This window comes from Sphaeroforma arctica (assembly GCF_001186125.1).
Source record: "Sphaeroforma arctica JP610 unplaced genomic scaffold supercont1.1090, whole genome shotgun sequence".
Classification (NCBI taxonomy): domain Eukaryota; class Ichthyosporea; order Ichthyophonida; genus Sphaeroforma; species Sphaeroforma arctica.
The window spans coordinates 1-19534 of NW_014039468.1; the positions used below are offsets into that span (position 1 = coordinate 1).

At 42.6% G+C, this 19534-nt stretch overlaps 3 protein-coding genes and 2 non-coding genes across 5 annotated transcripts in view; 2 read left to right on the top strand and 3 right to left on the bottom strand.

Moving 5' to 3' along the window:
* Positions 1–3898: 3898 nt before the first annotated feature.
* SARC_30214 lies at positions 3899–3970 on the bottom strand. The gene has a single exon. It is a non-coding gene; the product is annotated as a tRNA-Glu (tRNA).
* A 1934-nt stretch (positions 3971–5904) lies between these two features.
* On the top strand, positions 5905–5976 carry SARC_30215. The gene has a single exon. It is a non-coding gene; the product is annotated as a tRNA-Glu (tRNA).
* A 211-nt stretch (positions 5977–6187) lies between these two features.
* On the top strand, positions 6188–14355 carry SARC_09944 (hypothetical protein; the record flags this gene model as incomplete). Its single annotated transcript, XM_014296021.1, has 20 exons — positions 6188–6314; positions 6499–6573; positions 7017–7141; positions 7425–7507; positions 7734–7874; positions 8052–8284; positions 8598–8739; positions 9115–9178; positions 9341–9396; positions 10058–10130; positions 10410–10724; positions 11015–11089; positions 11375–11500; positions 11936–12069; positions 12427–12596; positions 12742–12828; positions 13201–13278; positions 13491–13555; positions 13805–13924; positions 14203–14355. Coding segments are annotated over 20 exons (2364 nt in total), but the record flags the coding sequence as incomplete, so codon positions are not given.
* A 799-nt stretch (positions 14356–15154) lies between these two features.
* SARC_09945 (hypothetical protein) lies at positions 15155–16815 on the bottom strand (the record flags this gene model as incomplete). The annotated part of the gene is made up of 5 exons (XM_014296022.1): positions 15155–15270; positions 15602–15700; positions 15968–16046; positions 16168–16476; positions 16741–16815. 5 exons carry the CDS (start codon positions 16813–16815, stop codon positions 15155–15157), a joined length of 678 nt encoding a protein of 225 aa, XP_014151497.1.
* Positions 16816–18870: 2055 nt separating this feature from the next.
* Positions 18871–19534, bottom strand: part of SARC_09946 (hypothetical protein) — a gene marked incomplete at both ends in the record, with an annotated part of 3210 nt that continues 2546 nt past the window's right edge. Inside the window, 2 exons of the mRNA XM_014296023.1 lie at positions 18871–18990; positions 19210–19379. Coding sequence (XP_014151498.1) covers positions 18871–18990; positions 19210–19379 — 290 coding nt within the window. The remainder of the gene's footprint in view (positions 18991–19209; positions 19380–19534) is intronic.

Consider the following 19534-nt stretch of genomic DNA (forward strand, 5'->3'; position numbering starts at 1 on the left):
CTAACAGAGCGCAGTGGAACAGCTCGGGGGATACAGCGTCGGAGCCATGACAAACATCCACAGACAGGTCATCGGGTACAATACCGGAAGCGTGGGACAGGAGAAGCGGCGGATGTACATAGCAATTCTATATATACAGGTTATTATGTCATACAGGATTCGTCGGACCAATTTTCTACTCAAGAGCACTGCGTCGCACCAGAGTCACGGCTTTTAGGGTGTCTGATGGTGATATAACTTTGACGTTCATGGATTCTATTAAATTGATACAACTATGAATCCGAGGCTCATTAATCAGTTCAGACAATAGGGTCTGTCCATATCCAACTGCAGTCGAATGGACATACTTAATTGAGTGAATGACTGAACCAATCAATCTAAGACTAGACTGATCGGTTAAGTCATTCACCTAGTCTACTACAAAACTGTAACATGTCGCGAGTGCCTCGATCCCAGTCCGCACGATCCCCTCCCATGTGAATGTATCTGAATCTTTCATGACAATTGGATCACCGGTCCGTGGGGGGGGGGGGGGGGGGATTTCCCTGGACCTTCCGCGCTCGGCAAGAGTACTAGCCAGTATCAGCCAAATGACTATCATCATGAAATTTACTCACAACCCGAATTAGGTGAACGAGTGAACTAACCAATTTAGTACTAGGTTGGCTGGTTCAGTCATTCATCTACATTACTATAAAACCTAAAAGGTCACGAGTTCGGATATTGCATTCATTTGATTTACTACACCTCTCAACGACTTAAAGACAGCTTCTGCTAGCACGGAACTATCCAGTGCACAATGCCTTTAACAGAGTCCCAAAATAAAATAGACTAATTTGATATTCATTATAACTTACGTTTATACTAGGGCAGACGATTTGCACATATCGAACATCCCGGATTCTGCTCCGAACATCCCCGATTTTGCTCCCTTCGACGTAGAAGATAGGTCCTGCTACTACATAACTATAACAGCTAATGCATGTAACGAGTAGGCCACATCGACATGTCGTTGCTACAGTATTACCAGGCACTTATAAGAAACGCACCATGACTAGTTGATTGTGCAACTATTATAAAAGACTATATTTACACTATCATGGCAACAATGGGCAAATATTTTCCGGACTGAAGAAATAAAAAAAGGTATATAATAAAAAGACAAACACGCACCTCTTGAGAATACGATATATATTTTCATTTTATTTACACGCGTATGATTTTCGAACTGGGGTTCATCTATTTTCCAAACGCAAACAACTTGTGCAGCATGACGAAATAATTTCTCAATGAATGCATTTACTTTTTCCAGATACATACTTCCTCTACTAGGCATATGTGTAAATGTGTCTAAATTTCTTACCGTACACATTTTCTGGATTTTAAGGTCGTGTACATGGTTTTAACAAAAGTAACCACATTATCTGGGGGCAATGCATGTCCTTACACATGCTTGTTTTGAACACGTACTACAATTCCAGATTAAATCGTTTGCATGTTCCGGAACAATATAGCGTTTTCTATGCTTTTTTACACGGAGCTATAGGCGTTCATCAGGATGGTAATATTATATTCTGAGAATATCCGTTCATTATCGCGTGAATGTTAGATATTCTCAAAATTAGTTAGCTGTTTATATCTGTCGAGCATCGCGCAAACAGTATACGAGGGTTAAATTCCTTGTCGGTTTTGTTGTTGAACTGTAGCAGTCGGAACGTTTTTGAGGCCCCTATTTTGCCTCGAGCCCAGGTAAAAGTAGTACAGGGACTTTTAGTGTATAGAGTAGAATAAATACTGCAGAAGTTTATTGATGTTTGTTTCTTAAAGATGTAATGTGAAATCTTATAAATAAACTAAAGTCATTCGCATAATTTTTATATACTGATACAATATATACCCATCCTTGTGACAATGTAGAAGTTTTAGGACAGCTAGTACGTTCTATTAATTGTCGTGCAGACAGTATTCAATGATACAAATTACACGATTAAAATTCTAAGTATACATTTTCATTTCGTAGATAAACCGATACTGTGGTTTTCATATTGGAAGTGCTCTTATAACTGTTCATTTTATGCACTCGGGACCGCGTCGTATATCAATATTCAATTGAAGTTATTAGTGGCTCTGAGTGTATTACTGTCAGAGGAATAACACCAAAGTTGGCTTGTAATTGCTTCTTAAGGATGTAACTGGGAGTCTCTTAACCAATGAATTCATTTCATGGCGCGTCTGTATCTACAGTGTTTTTGGATGGTTTTTATTTAGTGTCAGTGATCGCGGCGGAGTTTTAGAGCACTTGGTATATTATTCTACTTATATTTGCAAATCAGTACAACAGGCTTCGAATCCATCCCGTACTATGTGTTGCTCACCACTAGAACGTGGTCACATGTAGACCTGAAAGCATCATAACCCGAAAGCTTCGTAGGCTAATTTCTAAATGCATATCAACCGGTACGAAAATGCATTATCAAATGACGACCTTCAAAATATTGTTCGGATCTCGTGGTGATAGTATAATGATTCCAACAAAACATTAATATGTCCTCTGGCGCCCTATATGGTACTTTTCTCTTGACACATTCGTCTTCTTCTGGTTGGACGATCGATCGAGTTTGTGACACAGCTTTAGTATATTTGAAAACTAAGAAAGCAGTTGACTATTGTTCGTGATGTTAAGGGCGACGAGCTTTACTATAATGACTAAGGTGATAAGCTTGATTATATGTTGAAATTCGGTTGACTCTATCATCGGGAGCTAACATCATCTAGTAGCTTGAATTCGGATCAGTGGCGACAGTACAGTGTTGCTGCCGACGCTAATTACAAGACGAAAACCAAACCACACTGTAGTATATTGAAGAGCGGGATTCCCTAGAAATTTGAGATCATCGAACGGTCGGGTTATCATTTGGTGGCCATCGTGACTAACTATAGGCTCATTCTCATATCATTGTTTTCGAGGCGAATATGCAAGTGTAGGGTAACGAGTCACAATGTGAACCGATTTCTATTTTGCTTTCATTGAGGTGTTATCGAATCTCTTGAAGATTGTGAGTGACACATCGGTATGGGTGGGACGTATGTATGCAACCATGGGTATTACAATCGAGATACATTTATGTACCTATGCATTGGCGAAGATCCTTAAACATGTTCACGCCCCTTACGTTCAGTGTATTGAGCTGTTGTACATCAATAGGGACAGATTATATGTCTATGGTTTCACGACCTGTTTCTAACAAGCGTAATCGAAATATAGGAAAGCCTGTGACGATGTTACTTCGGTCTCAACCGGGTTGTTGCGATCGAACTACGAAAGCTATTGGTATATCCAAAAGTATACAAAAGACAACCAAGGTTTCATCGGTTGCAAAAGTTTGTACAAGTATTCACCCTTAATCGATAATAGAAATAAATAAATATGATGTGCAGTTATTCAACTGAAACCTATTTTGCTTTCATTGAGGTGTTATCGAATCTCTTGAAGATTGTGAGTGACACATCGGTATGGGTGGGACGTATGTATGCAACCATGGGTATTACAATCGAGATACACTTATGTACCTATGCATTGGCGAAGATCCTTAAACATTTTCACGCCCCTTACGTTCAGTGTCAACTGAAACCTATTATTCCCATCTGCGAAGCAAAGTTCGTATTTCATATATCTGGTCATACCCCAAAGGATACGAAATGGTAAATTGAGTTCAGCTGAGTGCGCTACATGATTTTCACTCTTTACCGTTTCCCGAATAAGCTTGGCGACCTAGCTGCAATTTAAATTTAGGTTCTAGACCATCAAATTTGTTTTCCAACAATCACCATATTACAATCACTACACAACAAGTATATGCAAAGCCTCTGGAAAATTCACATACCAGGAAAAAAAAGTTTACCCATCGGGGAATCGAACCCCGCCCTCAAGCGTGAGAAGCTTATATCCTAGCCGATAGACGAATGGGTATATAAATCTATTTATACTTTTTATCTAATATATTGTTTTGTTGTCTTGTCTTGAATTTTGAGGTCCCTGTAAATTCATTGACGACGAAGGCAAAGTGATTATCGTAGCCTCCTGAATCGAACCCCTGTTTGTTTAGAGTTTGTTTAGAGATGGCATACGAAACTCTCGAGATAATTTTGGTAATTTCTTGTGGTATCAGAATATCACTGCCAATTTGCCAGCTGCTGTCTGTGTGTAGTAGCTCTCGAGACATTAATTGAACATTCAGTTGATGCTTGAGATCATACGGAAGTGTAAGCAAGCGTGTAGATATCACTCGGCGCGGTGTGTACAAAACCAGCTCATACAATAGACTCATTGTTACCTTTTTCACGACACATAGAGTAAATGTTACCCAAACTGTCGGCAAGGAGGGCCGGCGGTCAATCCGAATACAGAAGTAACGGTTACTTAGCATACCAATGACAGCCCCATTTGTAAAATTGCAGACCCTTACACGAGAATGAATTCAAGATTGTCGGCAAAATGTTATCCGTTTAGGCAAATAATATCGAGCAGTGTCAGTCGCAACATTTCGTGACAATTATCAGGAATCGGGGAAAATGGAAGAGTCAGTGGATCCATGAGTGAGGGAGAGTTGGCAGTACAATTTTGGCATTCTGTGATAGCGCACTGTGCTGCGGCGACGGTTATAGAGAACGGCGGTACGATGAAGTCCAATTACACATCGCTCACAGACCGACACTTATAATTATATACCATTACGAAAGACTGAGCTGCATGGGCGTCAATGTACGTCCGATCGATGTACAGTAATAGACAAATAGCTAGATTTCAACGATCATAATTGATCAACACGGTCTTGAGGCTTCCACGGAATCGGAAGGTTATAACATGTTGTGCGAACGATTGCATTTCAGTAGTGATTTATACAAGGCCCATTGAGAGGTGAATGGTAAGTCCGTTTCCTGAGCAAATGCATCCAACTTGGTAGTGTAAACTTCCACACGTATCACGAGTAGGAATAATTTATCGATGTCTTTTCTAATAAAGTCTCGCTTGTTGAACCCCGGGCGCTTATCGAATTATACATTCAGCACTACATATGAGGAACAAAACGGTCATTAAATGAGGCTACTCGGCATAAAATCATAAGATAGGATGCGATGGATAAGAACGTACACCTAGAGTGAAATCGATCACTCAGAGAGCTCAACATAGAGAGATCTATCCGCTACTGTACTAACATAATCAAAACATATGACTACGTGATGATTGACCTTACGGGTGCATGCTTTCGAATTATATATGTGTACACAAAGGTGGTTCACTTGTAATTTGCTTTGTCCAGCTGTAAGACTACTATTTGATTTGAATCACAAACTGCCGGAGTTCATTTGTCATTGTGGCAAGGCGTGGAGTGATGAAGTGCTATTTATATCGGTTAATACGTCATCTGGTGATCGGCTTGCTAGGCGAGCTTGTCAGGGGTGAAATTGGGAAAAGAACTGGGTTTTCTTCCGCTCAAAGTCGGAAATGGCATTCTGGGCCAAAAAATAGTTCTCTTAAGCGTCTCTTGATTGGATTGTAAAAGTAATTGTACAAGTAATTGAGATCATGAATGAAAAGCATAGCATCAAAAAAGCATAGCATCAAATACAACATATGCTGTCAGAATTTAATGTCAAAGGTTTACACTTTACTAACTTTATCACAGCTATTAGAATTCATATTGGGGGTGCCGCAGTGATGTAGTGCCGTAGTGCAACTTCCGCATCCATAATATAAGGGACTAGGAGACCTGCATGTGTCTCGTCAACCTTCAAGGTTGATCGATTGTGGGGAAGGCTATGTAAGATCTATTGAATGAACCTCAGCTGAACTTACAGACAAATATACTGTTTACTTATTTAAGTTTATCAGTATGTAGTCACTACCCATTCGTCTATCGGCTAGGATATAAGCTTCTCACGCTTGAGGGCGGGGTTCGATTCCCCGATGGGTAATTTTTTTTTGAAAATATAATAAAAGGCCAAGAAATCAGGCTCAATTTAGAAGAAGGCTATGAAGAAATGGGCGGGAAATTGTATTGATGCATTTAGATTTTAGAATCTCATTATGTAAAATATATATTTATTTTTCAAACTTCTGTTTGTGCTCGAATAGACCGTTTATTACTGTTGTTTGCTTGCGTGAACGTTCTATTTGTGTAAATATGTCATTGTGAACGTTCACCAGCACCATTATGTCATGATGGCAATGACGAAGCAAGCCACAATAGAGCTGGACTCGGCATGGCAGCACCTTTATCTCGCTATCAAAGAACAGCATGATGAAATTAAAGGTAGTGCTTTAATTCGGAGTCGGTCGCGTGGAGTGAAAGCAAAACTGTGCCCGGCAACAACTATACCCGCTGGTATCGCGATGTTGGATGTGATAGACTGTCGGACAGGAATTAGATACCACTGAAATACCGTTGTGCGGTATAATTGACTTAAAATACCTCTATACATTTATTGATTAATTAGGTACAGAATGTCAGAGGTGGCTTCTAAAGTTGACAGAAAATGGGCAGGCTGGCCACTTCAGAGCTTTTGTTGAAGGTATGAGCGCCTAACCAGTGCTGTGATTGATGCGGAAAACCTGTATATGCATCTTTGCTATTCAACCCAAGTCTGAAGATATGTCTGCATTGTACCGGTCGCACTTGCCTTTGCTCTCAGTTTTCATGATACATAATTCAGCATAGTAATGAGCAATTCGTAGCACATTGAATCGCAAGCCCATGTACAAGGCAGTTTTTACCTGCATGTCAGCTATATCATGATTGTATGGACACTGTGATATTTTGTCGACGGCTGGTCCTTCGTTTACGATACTTGAGATGGAGCGCGCTTACTTCGACATGGTGTGCGAGTCAATTATCCGCTCGGAATATGAGGATTACAATACACGAACGCAACACACCGAGGCGTATTAATAGTTACTAATTAAAGAAATGGAAACAAAACACCCACACCTAGCACGTGTCGTTTCTTTTGTGCAGTGGCGGCCGTGAATAGAATCAAAAGTGAAGTGGATGCGTTCTACGCCTCGCTACGGGCAACTGGTCCACAGGAAATATCGACCAATCGGATCGATAATACAACGCTTGAGCATGTACAGCAGGCAGTAAGTGTATTTTTATCTCCGATGCCGATATGCACTCATTCAATGTTGCAGATGCTCGGGAATTTACCGAGCTATAGGCCATATTATACTGGCTGAAGTATGTACTTCCCTGGAGTGGAGTGCTTACATACTTTTGTGCTTTAAAGCCTAGACTACACCTTGGGAAAAGTTCACAACGATGAACCACAAAGTATAGATTATTATAATAGTGGAAGTGGATGTTTAGGTCAAGTAAAGATTATCTCACTTGTTCTTCTCACTGTATATCTTTCCATACCTACAGCTCTTCAAATTTGACAATGAAGTGGATAGATTAAGCAATATCATCTCAGGAGTGAACCAACTCTACCGGTCTGTGAATGCAATGTAAGTGATGCTCAACTGACTATAGACAGACTTGTCATTCTTGAACTGCGTTGTCACTCCGTAATAATCCATAGTCGCAACAGCACGAATGTTTAACTAAGTGTAAATAAGGCACATATCGTATGCAGGTCATGGTGTATTGCATAATACGAAAGTGGCAGTGCGTCCAACGCGTCTTATATCATATCGACCCCTGATCAACTGCCCCATATTTCTGTATTTGCAGATATGACTGCATAGACAGCGAATTAGTAGTGAACAACACACTCACATTCGTGACGGTCCATAGAGACATTGGCAAGTTGAGGAAAATATTCTCGATTGTGCTCGATACCGCTGTTGCTATTCTATACAGGAGAGTAGTTCGGTATGTACAAGGTTTGAATTCTACACTGATGGACCAAGCGCAACTGCTTCAGTTTACATACGAGGGCATGGTAGCTGTGACCTTGGGCTTGTGCTTGATGTCGTAGAAAGGCTGGCTGCAACAATTCAGCACATCCGATGTGTGAAAACTCACAGCAACCCACTCATTTTCACTTAGGGAAGAGAGAGGGAGCGATGACGAGTATGATTCAGGCGATAACCTGGACACTGAGGATGCGGTCATGTATGATGCTGCAGAAAGCACAGCAATATTCGAAGCGTGCCTTTCTATTGGACGGTTGGCAAATTCACTTGGATTAAGTGAACGAGTGCTAGACCCGCAAGTCAGGTCTACGCTAAAGTCGTACATGATCTCATACATCAACGAGGACTTCATCAAGGGATGCTATGGTATGGCATATATAGAAACACAACCTTTGTATGAAAGAGCAAAACAGTGTCAGACCTCGAAGCTACACGTGTACGATAATTCAACGGCAAACTGCTTCCTTGTGACCACAAATCGTTGCTAGCGCTCAAATGATCTATTCACTGTTCATAGGCGAGCCGAACGATTTTAATTTCATAGACCGCTCGTGTTGTGATGGTCATACATTAACGACCACACAGCGGTGTATACAGTTCTGCTTCTAGCACGAATACGCACTTCCAATATTTTTTACGGGAATCTTGCATTTCAATCACTCACACAACAACATAACAGAGGAGTCTGTGCTGGGACGCATAGGCCACTTTGTGGATGCGATATGTCGCGACTTACTTGGAAAGATAACACCGCCGCACTCGATGGAGAGGAAACGGGCGGAGGTTCGGCTGTTGGCAAACAAGGCCTTATGCGATGCCAGGTGAGCCACATGTGTAGTTCACCATTGTGTATTTGTTGGTACTCGGAATAAAAGGGCCTATCATACAAAAGACGTCGGTACATCTCACTGTTGTGCAATGATATCACTTCGATTCGTGCGTCGGTTCTTCACACAATAAATTGTTTGATTGAGCTCTATGGTAATTTATTGGAGTTATGTATGTCACCTACTTGATAAGTATACTTTATCCACACATGTGTTTAATGCTATCTATGACAAATATGCAAGCCCACAGACGTTCATCTGTATTGACTGATTCTGCTGGTACGAGCTCGGTCTGGCAATGGATTGAATAATGCAATGCATACATTCATTGGATGACATCACCGAAAACCTGTATTCATTTACTTTCAGGACTGAAGAGATATTTGATCTCATCGCCACACCGGACTCAGAGCCAGCTCTCGAAGACCTGAAGGTGAGACGTTGTCCGTGTACTACTCTTACATTTTAACAGTCTACCCGATAATATTAAACTCTTTCAAAACTTCGGTACCTGGCCGAGCATTCAAAGTACGTACTGACGTTAAGTTGGGTATGTGTGAGGAATTCCACTAATAATTATATTCTCGCACCACAGTTTTGCCTGGAACAGACGGCGCAACATTCAAAGTTTGTGGCCTACGCTCGGGAAATGTATGTGCCACGTTGTGGTTGATTATTGTGATCCGTGTGAAACTTATTCAAAACCTATTTCTAGATGGGCATATTTTAGCAAATCCAGATCCACAGATAAGTCGATTTGTGCAAGCCCTTATTTATAGAAGTGCACCTATACGTATATGTATTGTTTGTACGTCAACTCGCATGTTGTATTACGCATGGGTGTACGAGACACATACAGCAAATGTGTATGTAGGCGTATGATTCATCTGTAGTGGATACAGAAACATACTACTGCCATCTCAGATATATTACTGTAATTCAATACATACTGGTAGAACCTGGCACATAACACATATTGATCGAGTCCAACCTGGTATATAAATTTATCATTACAACCGGATATGTGTATGTAGAGTATATCCAACGTCACCCAACTGTACACTGACCGTGGAGCATGCTTATGCAAAACAACAATCAATTCAGACATCAAAGCTCATTTCATCGTGCTCTGACTAAATTGATTAAGCGTGTCTGAGAGACATATTTGCCATTTTGATGTCGAGATTGGGACAACCACATGTATACATGAACATGAGCCATCTAATTGCAAGCATACACAGTACATCACAGTATTCCATTGATATGTGTATCTGGTAAAGTATTGATTGTTATATCTCTTCATATCATACAGCCTACGAATGCGTCTGCTACATCCAGGAGCAGACACGTCCCCAATCCTCACGCAATACGTGGACGCCATCAAGGTAAATCCTGAAAATAGATTGCACATGTTGGCCAATCATGATACCTGTGTGTATCCTTATCTGAAAATTATTACCCATAACTATGGCGGAGTTCGCTTTCCAGTTCACCAATCAATGTAAAAGATGTCTCTAAAACAATAGCGCTAGAATTCGCTATGGCCACTGACGAACTGTCGCTTCTCGCTGCACTCCCATAGTTCCACATTCTGCTATGAAGGTTACCTCGAGATTGGACCTCTCCTGCCTAATTTTGAGGGCTGTTCTCTTCACATTTCGTAGGCCCTGCGAATACTCGATCCCTCGAGCCAGATGGTGCATGCTGTGTGTGAACCCGTGCAGCATGCGCTCCGACAGCGCGAAGACACCATCCGGTGCATAGTACAAAGTCTCACGGACACGGATGACAAGAAGGGACTGTTGTCCGACGCACACACACCCACTACTAAAACACACGCACGCCTCCAAGGCGTTGATATCGAGATAGATGATTGGGAAAACTGGCAGCCCACGCCCATGGATGCGTCGGGCGATGCGAAGACGGCGAGGACAGCGGATATCATGACTATGCTTGCCGGTATCTACGGAAGCCAGGAGGTGAGTGAGATGTCGGCTGCGGCTCTCCGGCGTTGCAGTTATGGGAAAAGATTTTGTTGTAGCTGGCGACCATTGTACGATCGCTGAGCTATTAGTCTTAGTAGTATTGGGTGTACAGAGCGTTCGAGTTCGTGGGGTAGCTATGAGGGCCCTATACACGTGTACATATACCATTGCATATGTTTCGCTCTGAAGGTTGCGCGAGATTCGCAAATCCGCCGCACATAAACAAATCAATCTTTCAGCCTAGCCTGTTAATTGGTCGTACTGTAACTTCCTTACCTACACAGCACTTTGTGAATGAATATCAGCTGCTTCTGTCTGCCAGGCTGTTAGATGCCCTGGACTACCAGATCGACGACGAGGTACAAGAAGTCGACCGCCACAAACCCCTGGCTACATACACATTTGACAACCTTTTATTGGACTTTTGTTTCTTCCATAATGTGCACCCTGTAACTTAATCGCGCATGTATTTGCGACTGCACAAATCTTGATATTTTTTTTGGGTAACCAGCGGAGTGCAATTGTCAGGAAAGGGATTGTGTACAACAAGCTATGACCAAGCCCTCATCCTGGCCGGTGTGGGTTTATGCGCTCGTCGATACACAACACTAACCTCCAATGCTACAAACCACCAACCCCTACAGAGGAGAAATCTGGAGTTGCTGAAGGTGAGGTTCGGCGAAACAAATCTTCATCAATGCGAGGTTATGCTGAAGGACATTCACAATTCACGGAGAATCAACGAGGCCGTCCATGAACTATTAATACAGGTAGCCGTGTACGTCGTATTGCCCGTGACAATCTAAGAGCATGAACAGTTCCATAGTTGTCTTACTGCGTTGGTTGGTTTCTACTAGCCTGAACTTTCTTGTAGCCAAAGCTTCCGCGTGTATTATACTTTTCGTTATCAACTTAGGCAGCATAGACCCTATTTCGGGTGAGAAAATTTCTTTTTACCGTACATGCGGCCCAAATCTATTGTCGGCTTACTTCATTATTCTCATACCGCGACATTCTTAATGCATGCTGTCAACTATGACAAGCATCATTTATACAATTATCTCAACTTTTATGCTTGTCATCAATATTAGATATCATTTATACAATTAATTTAACTTTTATGCTTGTCATCGGCTGTTATATAATAGATATCATTTATACAATCAATTTATCTTTTATGCTTGTCATCGGCTGTTATATATTAGGATTCCGAGATGCGTAACAATGATTCAAGTCTGATGACGACCGATGACGTACCCGTCGATCTGACCATAATATCGCGACTATTCTGGCCCCAACTAAAAAATCACACGCTTATTCTACCGGAGAAGGTCAACAGGTACGAGCAGACCTAGATTGCCCTCACATTTCTGTCTGGGTGGCAATGTAAAGGTTCTTAAAACAGAACATTTGGGGGAAATATGTAGTGAATCGCTTTTAAGTGTATTTAAATTAAGTGATTAACACATACGGCGATATAATCGGAATGGTGGAGTGAGTTATTGCTTGATACAGTTGATGTCGTACTGTAGCATGTATGATAGTTATACCAGTCACTTGTCAGAGCCTGGGTGTCACTCAGTCCAATGTAGTTTCGGGGTTTTTGCGGGTGCGAACATTATCTCTATGCTTGGATGTGAATTAAAAAGCGATTTTAGGCGTTATGTAATAGCTGCCTGATCGTACGTGCGCACAGGTGGCTGGAGGAGTACGAAGAAAGTTACTCAAAATTCAAGCAAGATAGACGTTTGGCAGTCAAGCCGGGATATGGGAGGGTAGACTTATCCCTCACATTCGACGAGTGGGAGTTGGACGTAACTGTGCTGCCCGACCAAGCGGCAATCATATTATGTTTCGAAAGCAAAGGTTAGAAAAACCACTGAGCTATTTATTACTGAACGTTCACCATTACGTATTATTTGTCTTTAGAGTCTCCATATAGAAATCTTAGTGCACAGTGTAGTATTCGGAGTGTCGGATTTTCATGCAACCGTAACTATACCTACTACAGATGTACTGACAGTAGAGGAACTCTCAACGATGGTTGGACTTGCGCAGAAGGAAGTTCGGAGGCGGATAGGATTTTGGGAAAGCCTAGGTATATTAGCTATCCTCACTAACACTGCTGCATGTGTAGTGATCTGCACAGACGCTATCTATATCTGCAGCAGAGTGGTAGAATATGTTTGGAGAATGTTTTCTCTCGTGAGATCGATGGAATAGTGTGTGGGGAAGTGGTAGTTGTGCGCTGTCGGTTCTATGGGCGGGCATACGGTGTGGTGCACCTATGCATTATCAGTATAGAGTAGCTGAGACTTATCACAATGGCAGAATAGATACTTGGAATAGACCTTCTTCATTAGAATGATGTGGTCCTTGGCATCAGTAAAAGGAATGCCTTCCAAAGATCGCTACTTGTGTGATACGGCATATCTCATTTTTCTATTCTCGCTATGTACGCTATGGGTAGGGGTACTGGTGGAGGTGTCGCATGGGGAGTACAGGGTACAGGAAACCAAGCCTTCTCAAGATACAAGGCAACGTAAAGGTATTGTAACGTGCTGCATATGTCGACTCGACGAACATTGATCGCAGCCGTGACGAATTGGTATAAAACTTTGAAGCGTGCGTGTGGTTGTGATAGCCTTTCCGCAATCTTTGTCCACTCTTTTGGCACAAACCTCACTTTTTTACAGTTCGGAAACAAGAAGCGATCACCCGCATCACTTACTTCACGTATTTATTTACCGCTTTCCATAGCCTTCCATATGGGTGACGAAATTGATGTGGACGATGCAGCGGAGTCGATGCAGATAGAGCTGGAGGTGTGTAGTTGTATATTTAATATTGCAGTTCGGCAAGTATGAGGCATGCGCTCTCTGCTCGTTCTTTCAGTATAAATTTTGGCATTGGAATATGTGCGACCTCATAATTCTGTGGTAGCTTGTTTTCGGCTAATTTGTTGCGTATGATCACGAGCCTGCCTTCAGAATGAATATGTTGTTTTTCTCATCGATCAAGTCAGTCATATATATGCAGCGGCATATTCATAGTCTTCCCGATTTAAATTTCAGACATGTTGGAACTACATCGAAGCCATGCTGGTGCAGATGGAGTCTCTCACTGTGGAGAACATCCACATGAGATTGCAAATGTTCTTCTCCGGGGACCCGCCCCCTTTGAATCGTTTGAAGGTAGGTTTACGAATTATTCTATCTGCCGTTTTCATCATTAGAAGGTGAACATCGATTACGCTAATACTTTGATACACTTTCGGTAAGTGGAGCCCTGTCACGCATATCAGGAGCCACTAGCTCCAATATTTTGTGCGGAAAAGGCGCTGTGGGTCTTCTCACACATGACGTCTATGGAACTGCTAGATAAAAATGTGCGGCATGATACCGGCAGGGTGCCGCAATGCAATCTACCAATCCATCTACTCAAATTGCTCTTCACACGCATATGGTTACAGGCGTATTTGGACGATAAAGTCTTGAACGACGTACTGGAATACAGACTATCGGAATACCACCTGACGAAACAGTAAGTAGAGATAGACATGCAGCTGCTCAATGGTGGAAGTAAAGCTGTTTTCATTGATTACAATTAAATCATGACGTAAAAGAATATCACGCCCTATCTTCTAGTTTCAATGTCTACCACCCCCACCACAATCTTTCTTAGAACGGGCCATGTGCGAAGTCATGCTAGGTGGTAAATAGATATTTCGAACTAGTCCAACTGGTGTATTTCGTTGAAGTGTGCCCACGAACTCGGCAAGCAAAGATAGATCATTCGACTGCAAATATTGAAATAAATTCCATATCTTTTTATTAGGACGCCATTATACCCAGATAGTATGGTATTTGGTAGGGTTGTATTTAGATATAGGTATATATGTGTGTATCCACACCGGGGTCTTGATCGGCCTCGCATTTGGCTGGCACTCATACGTTCCACTATGATGAGACTATAGGCTGATGTGCGGAGTACATTCTCATAAGAGTGGCCATGTCGTAGTCAGACCCCAAAAGGGCATTATCTACCCTATCTGTTAGAAAGCGTGGGTGAAGCTTCACGGATGTATAGTTCATAATTACTTGACACGTGTCAGACACTGTCTGATATGAGCTGTCTGTCCTCAGCTGTGCCGTCACACTCACACTCAACATTAAACATTGTCCTAGACTCCTAAGATGCACGAGTGCGATGTTCCCTCCGCTAGTCTAATAGTCTTGTGCATTCTATGCTTCTATCGGCGGAGGTTGCCACACTGACATTGGGTATGTGTCAGTTACTTGCTGGGTCTTGTTCTGGGCGTATGCGTGACTCTCCAAGTTTCTCAGCGTCACACAGCTGGCGCGACTGGTAAAGTATATACGTGCTACCAACAAATATCTGTGAGCACTTGTGGCACGATCCACTCAGGTGTCGCTGTGCTTCAGGTGTATGTGCACCATGACACACAGTTTGATGGTCATGTCGTTTCGTATCAGTTCGTAGAGATCAGCATCGGGTGCAATCTGTCCGGTGGCCGCGCCTGTGCAGACGACACAAGAGCTTCTGAGTGAGTGAGTGAACGCGGTTGCCGCTAACATAATTCAACGAACTGAACTCGAACGAGGGATGAGTGGAGACCCAACAGCTAGTGGACGGGTCTAGTGGCGAGATCAAACAGTGCTATTGCTATGTAGCAGCGCGCACGGGATACTACGACCGAAAGAAACAAGTAGCTGCACCAAAGCCAACTGAGTAGGCGTCATTCCCGGATTATTGCGAGATGACACAGCACTCACAGTACTCACCGTTGGCAAGCACACACTGATAGAGTGAACAGGGGACATGGTATAAGTAAGCTCCGTTGTGCGTACCTGAGCTTCCTAATGTGTAGAGAGCATAGCCGGCCGAGTCCTCGTTGGTCGCTTTGAGGGCAGATTGGATGAGTGCACTGACGCTGGCGTCCTTGCGAACTGTGAAACAAGAGTATATGCGAAATATTATCGTTTACAATTCGTGGAAGCGGGAATTCCTCTGCTGGCGGCCAGCAGAGTACGCACAGCAACGCTCATTCGGATCTTAGATGCTGAGACTCGATGAGCTAGAAATTCACTTGAGCGGTCTCCATGACAACGCTGCAGTGTCGGGCATATGCGGAGAATAAGGGAAGAAAATCCGAAGTAGCGAATCATGATACGCACAAAGGTTTAGAAATGTGAATACCCCGAACGCAAACTTACTCAGTATTGACTTGGTGAAGTGCTCATTCGCCGCAGACACTTCGACCCTCACGACAGCTCGGCTGTCCGGCTCCTGTGTCTGTCGTTGCACGCCATTGCGACAAATCAGAAGAAAGGTTAGCACATGAGATGGAGTGAATGTACTCAAACTGTACAACGCGAGAGGGCAAATCCAACCTACAGATTCTCGCGTCACCTACCAGGAAAGCCACCGACACCTTGTCGAGGTCCAAGGTAAGCGCAAGGGACGAAGATATCGACGACGCCCCCATCGACATCATGCTCGGTCTCCTATTGCTATTATCGCTGTCGTACTCATTTGTGCCGCTGAACATCTCATCCAGAGGATCAGTGAACGCTAGCTTCTTCCGTAATGAGCTCATGACGGACCCATTGTTTTTACTGGCTTTGAATGTATATGAACGTTGGATGTATTCGTCGGGGATCATCGCAATCTCCATGTGGTGGGTGATCAAGAACTCGGCCAGTGAAATAATCTGGCCCCGTTTCTACAGATAGCACGATATACAAAAGAAGTGATGGTCAGACGGTAGTTTCAATGTGACTCGAGATAGGACATTGTGAAGCAGAACTGAATTGGCTTTGATGAGTACTCTACGCCACTGTGCTTCATGTGAGTCGTCTAACATTTTCATGTTGCTGTGAGACCAGCTATGTAATGCGCACAAGGATACGACTGCAAAAATGTCTAAATAGCATGGAACCAACCAACACGCACAACTTGAACAATCAACAAACTTCCAGAAACGCACCTCTTCATTCATTGAATCTTTCAAGGGTGGTCCCAGGTTAGGGCCCATTAAGGTAGCCATGTTGAGAGTGCTCATTTTGTTTTGATCCTGAAAGTAAAGTAGCGCAGAGGAGTATAATTGAGTGACACTGATACAGTTAGAATGCGATTGCCGAATATAGAAATACAAAACTAGGGATCGTTGTCCCGAAATTTAATCTTTGACCTTCGTATAGACTCACATACCGAATGCTCATTGATAAGGTGTAGGTGCGATAGAACATTCATCAGTGTGTGCTGATGGCAGAAGGGTAGCTGTACGAAAAGTAACCTGATAGCTTCGATCCTGATTTCATCAGTTGGAAGTTCTGTTGCAGGCGAAATATCAAATTGTCGTGTTAGTGTTCAAACGTAGTACAAATTGAAGTAGTTTAGTATGTCACGAGAAATCGCCTCTTGCCAACTACAGCGGTGAAACATTCAAAATTTCAGTTTTTCCAATTCCATGAGCATACGATCAATAGTGTAATTACGAAGTCAGTTGTTTGTTTTTCGATGTCGGCAACAACACTTTTGCTTTGAAGCGAAAGTGACGTCGTATCAGAAAAACCATCGCGTACATAGAAACGTGAACAGAAATTACTGCTCAAACCAACGGAAAAGTGCGCGTTGGAGGCTCACATAGCCAATTATATGACCGCTCTACTTACTTAGGGAAGATACGAAGGCGGGGAACAGCTTGTAGGTAAGCAGAGACACCGGTAATTCTCTTAGAAACTGCTTGACAACCGTAGCTATGTCGTTCAAATGGAACCTGTAGTATTAGTGAGATCAGTGGAAATAATTGAGCAACTCCTAGATGGAAATATATCACAAGGCCAGGGCAGCATCTACAACAGGAGACAAACAAATGACAATGCATACCAAAAATGGTTTCCTTCTGTTCACTTACTTTATGTGAGAACTCATAGACCTACCTTTTTGAAAATGAGTTTATTCTGTCCACATACTCTATGTGAGAACTCTTAGACCTACCTTTCTCAGAATGGTATACTTCTGTCCACTTACTCTATGTGAGTACCCATAGACCTGCCTTTAAAAAAAAGATTTTCTTAAGTCCACCTACATTATGTGAGAACCTTGAGCCCTACCTTTTTTTTTCGCGATTGCTGATGACGAGTGCGTCGTATATATCCCCACTGCACTTGCTGCATAAACTTCGGAGCTGTCTCACGCGCTGTATAGACCCGCCTTTCCTGAAGATACCCTCTTGTTGTAGCCCGCCGTTGTTGGCCAAGTATTTCAATGCAGTCGTGAGAAACAATGGCACTTGCCACGTATCTATAGACGAGGAAGTGATTCAGCATGAAATATATTAAAAAGAAAGGCCTATTGTGTTTAACCTTTTTAGAGACATACTTGAAAGCAGCAGATGTTGAGAGGCGACATCCCCTATCAGCGCACAGGCTGTTTGCAACGAAGCATGATCGAATGATACCACATCCAAACCCACATACCGTGCACCCAGCCAGCGGCTATATCGTTGTTGACGATTTCTTCCAACGAACGGCCAAAGAAAGTGTCTGTTCCCAGATCGCGTTCCTTGATTTTGATTACTGGTATACTCCGGGGGGTTGCCTCTTTGTATCGTGTTACTAGTCGTGTGAAATCGTAGGCCGCCATTTCCTGAGGATACAAAAGGATCATTTTTTTAAGTAGAGTTGGATAGACGGTATATAAACGTTCCTTGGTTGTGAACTCATATTGAATTGTCTCTTATAACAGTTTGACCATAAGCGTTCTTTGGGTATGGACTTCTATTGTCTCTGATGATAGACTGTCCATAAACAATCCTTGGTTGTGGACTCATACTGAATTGTCACTGATGATAGACTGTCCAAAAACGTTCTTTGGTTATGGACTTGTATTAGTTTGTCCTTGTTTTTAGACTATTCATAGACGTTGCTTGGTTATTAACATAGATTAATTTGTCTTTCATGGTGGACTGGTGTGATATATCACTTCGAGTCAAACTGACAAATAATACATCGCCCGACATAAGTAGCCTACGCGAACAATCTGAACACCCAGAAATGTTCGGTGTTGCCACATACAAACAATAAAGAAGTGCTACATACAAACAAAACATCAGCTACTGCATCACACTCACCTGAAGCAACGTAGCTGTGTCTGATTCTTCGCCTTCGCTGCCTAAACTGAAGACGGAGCCTGATCCACGTGTTCTTTTCAAGATAAATGCCCCGCTCTCTTGCTGTATAGAAGCAACGAAGAGGCAAGTGAGTTGCTATACACCGGAAAGTACGAATACCATTCCACGATTATATGTTCAAACTTCACTTTTATTAACAGGGAAAAGTTGTATGTACTTATCTTGATGGTGACAAAGAGGGTGCCGTGAGGCGAGTTGTTGCCCCGTTTGACCCGGTTGTCCCCACTATCCTACTATACTTACATAACATCGGGTACTTACCGATGTCATTGACTCGACGGTGGATAACCGTTTGGGTGGAATGTAGTCTACAGGAGGAGGTAATTCGCTCAGAGCGTCGAATATACTGAATTCCCCGTCTTCCTCTTCGCTGTCTTCTGGTAACAATTCGTAGTTGCGCAGTTCCGGTACCGATGCAATCTCTGTATTATCTGTTAACAACCAGCTAAGTGAGTCTTATATATCGTACTGCAAATAAAATAAAAACACTTGAGCCAATGCCCGGAGATCGGCTAGCAATTCCCAGAACCAGATATTTATGGCAAAAATCGTGAAATTTAGGGGTTTTTTGGGTCGTAATATATAC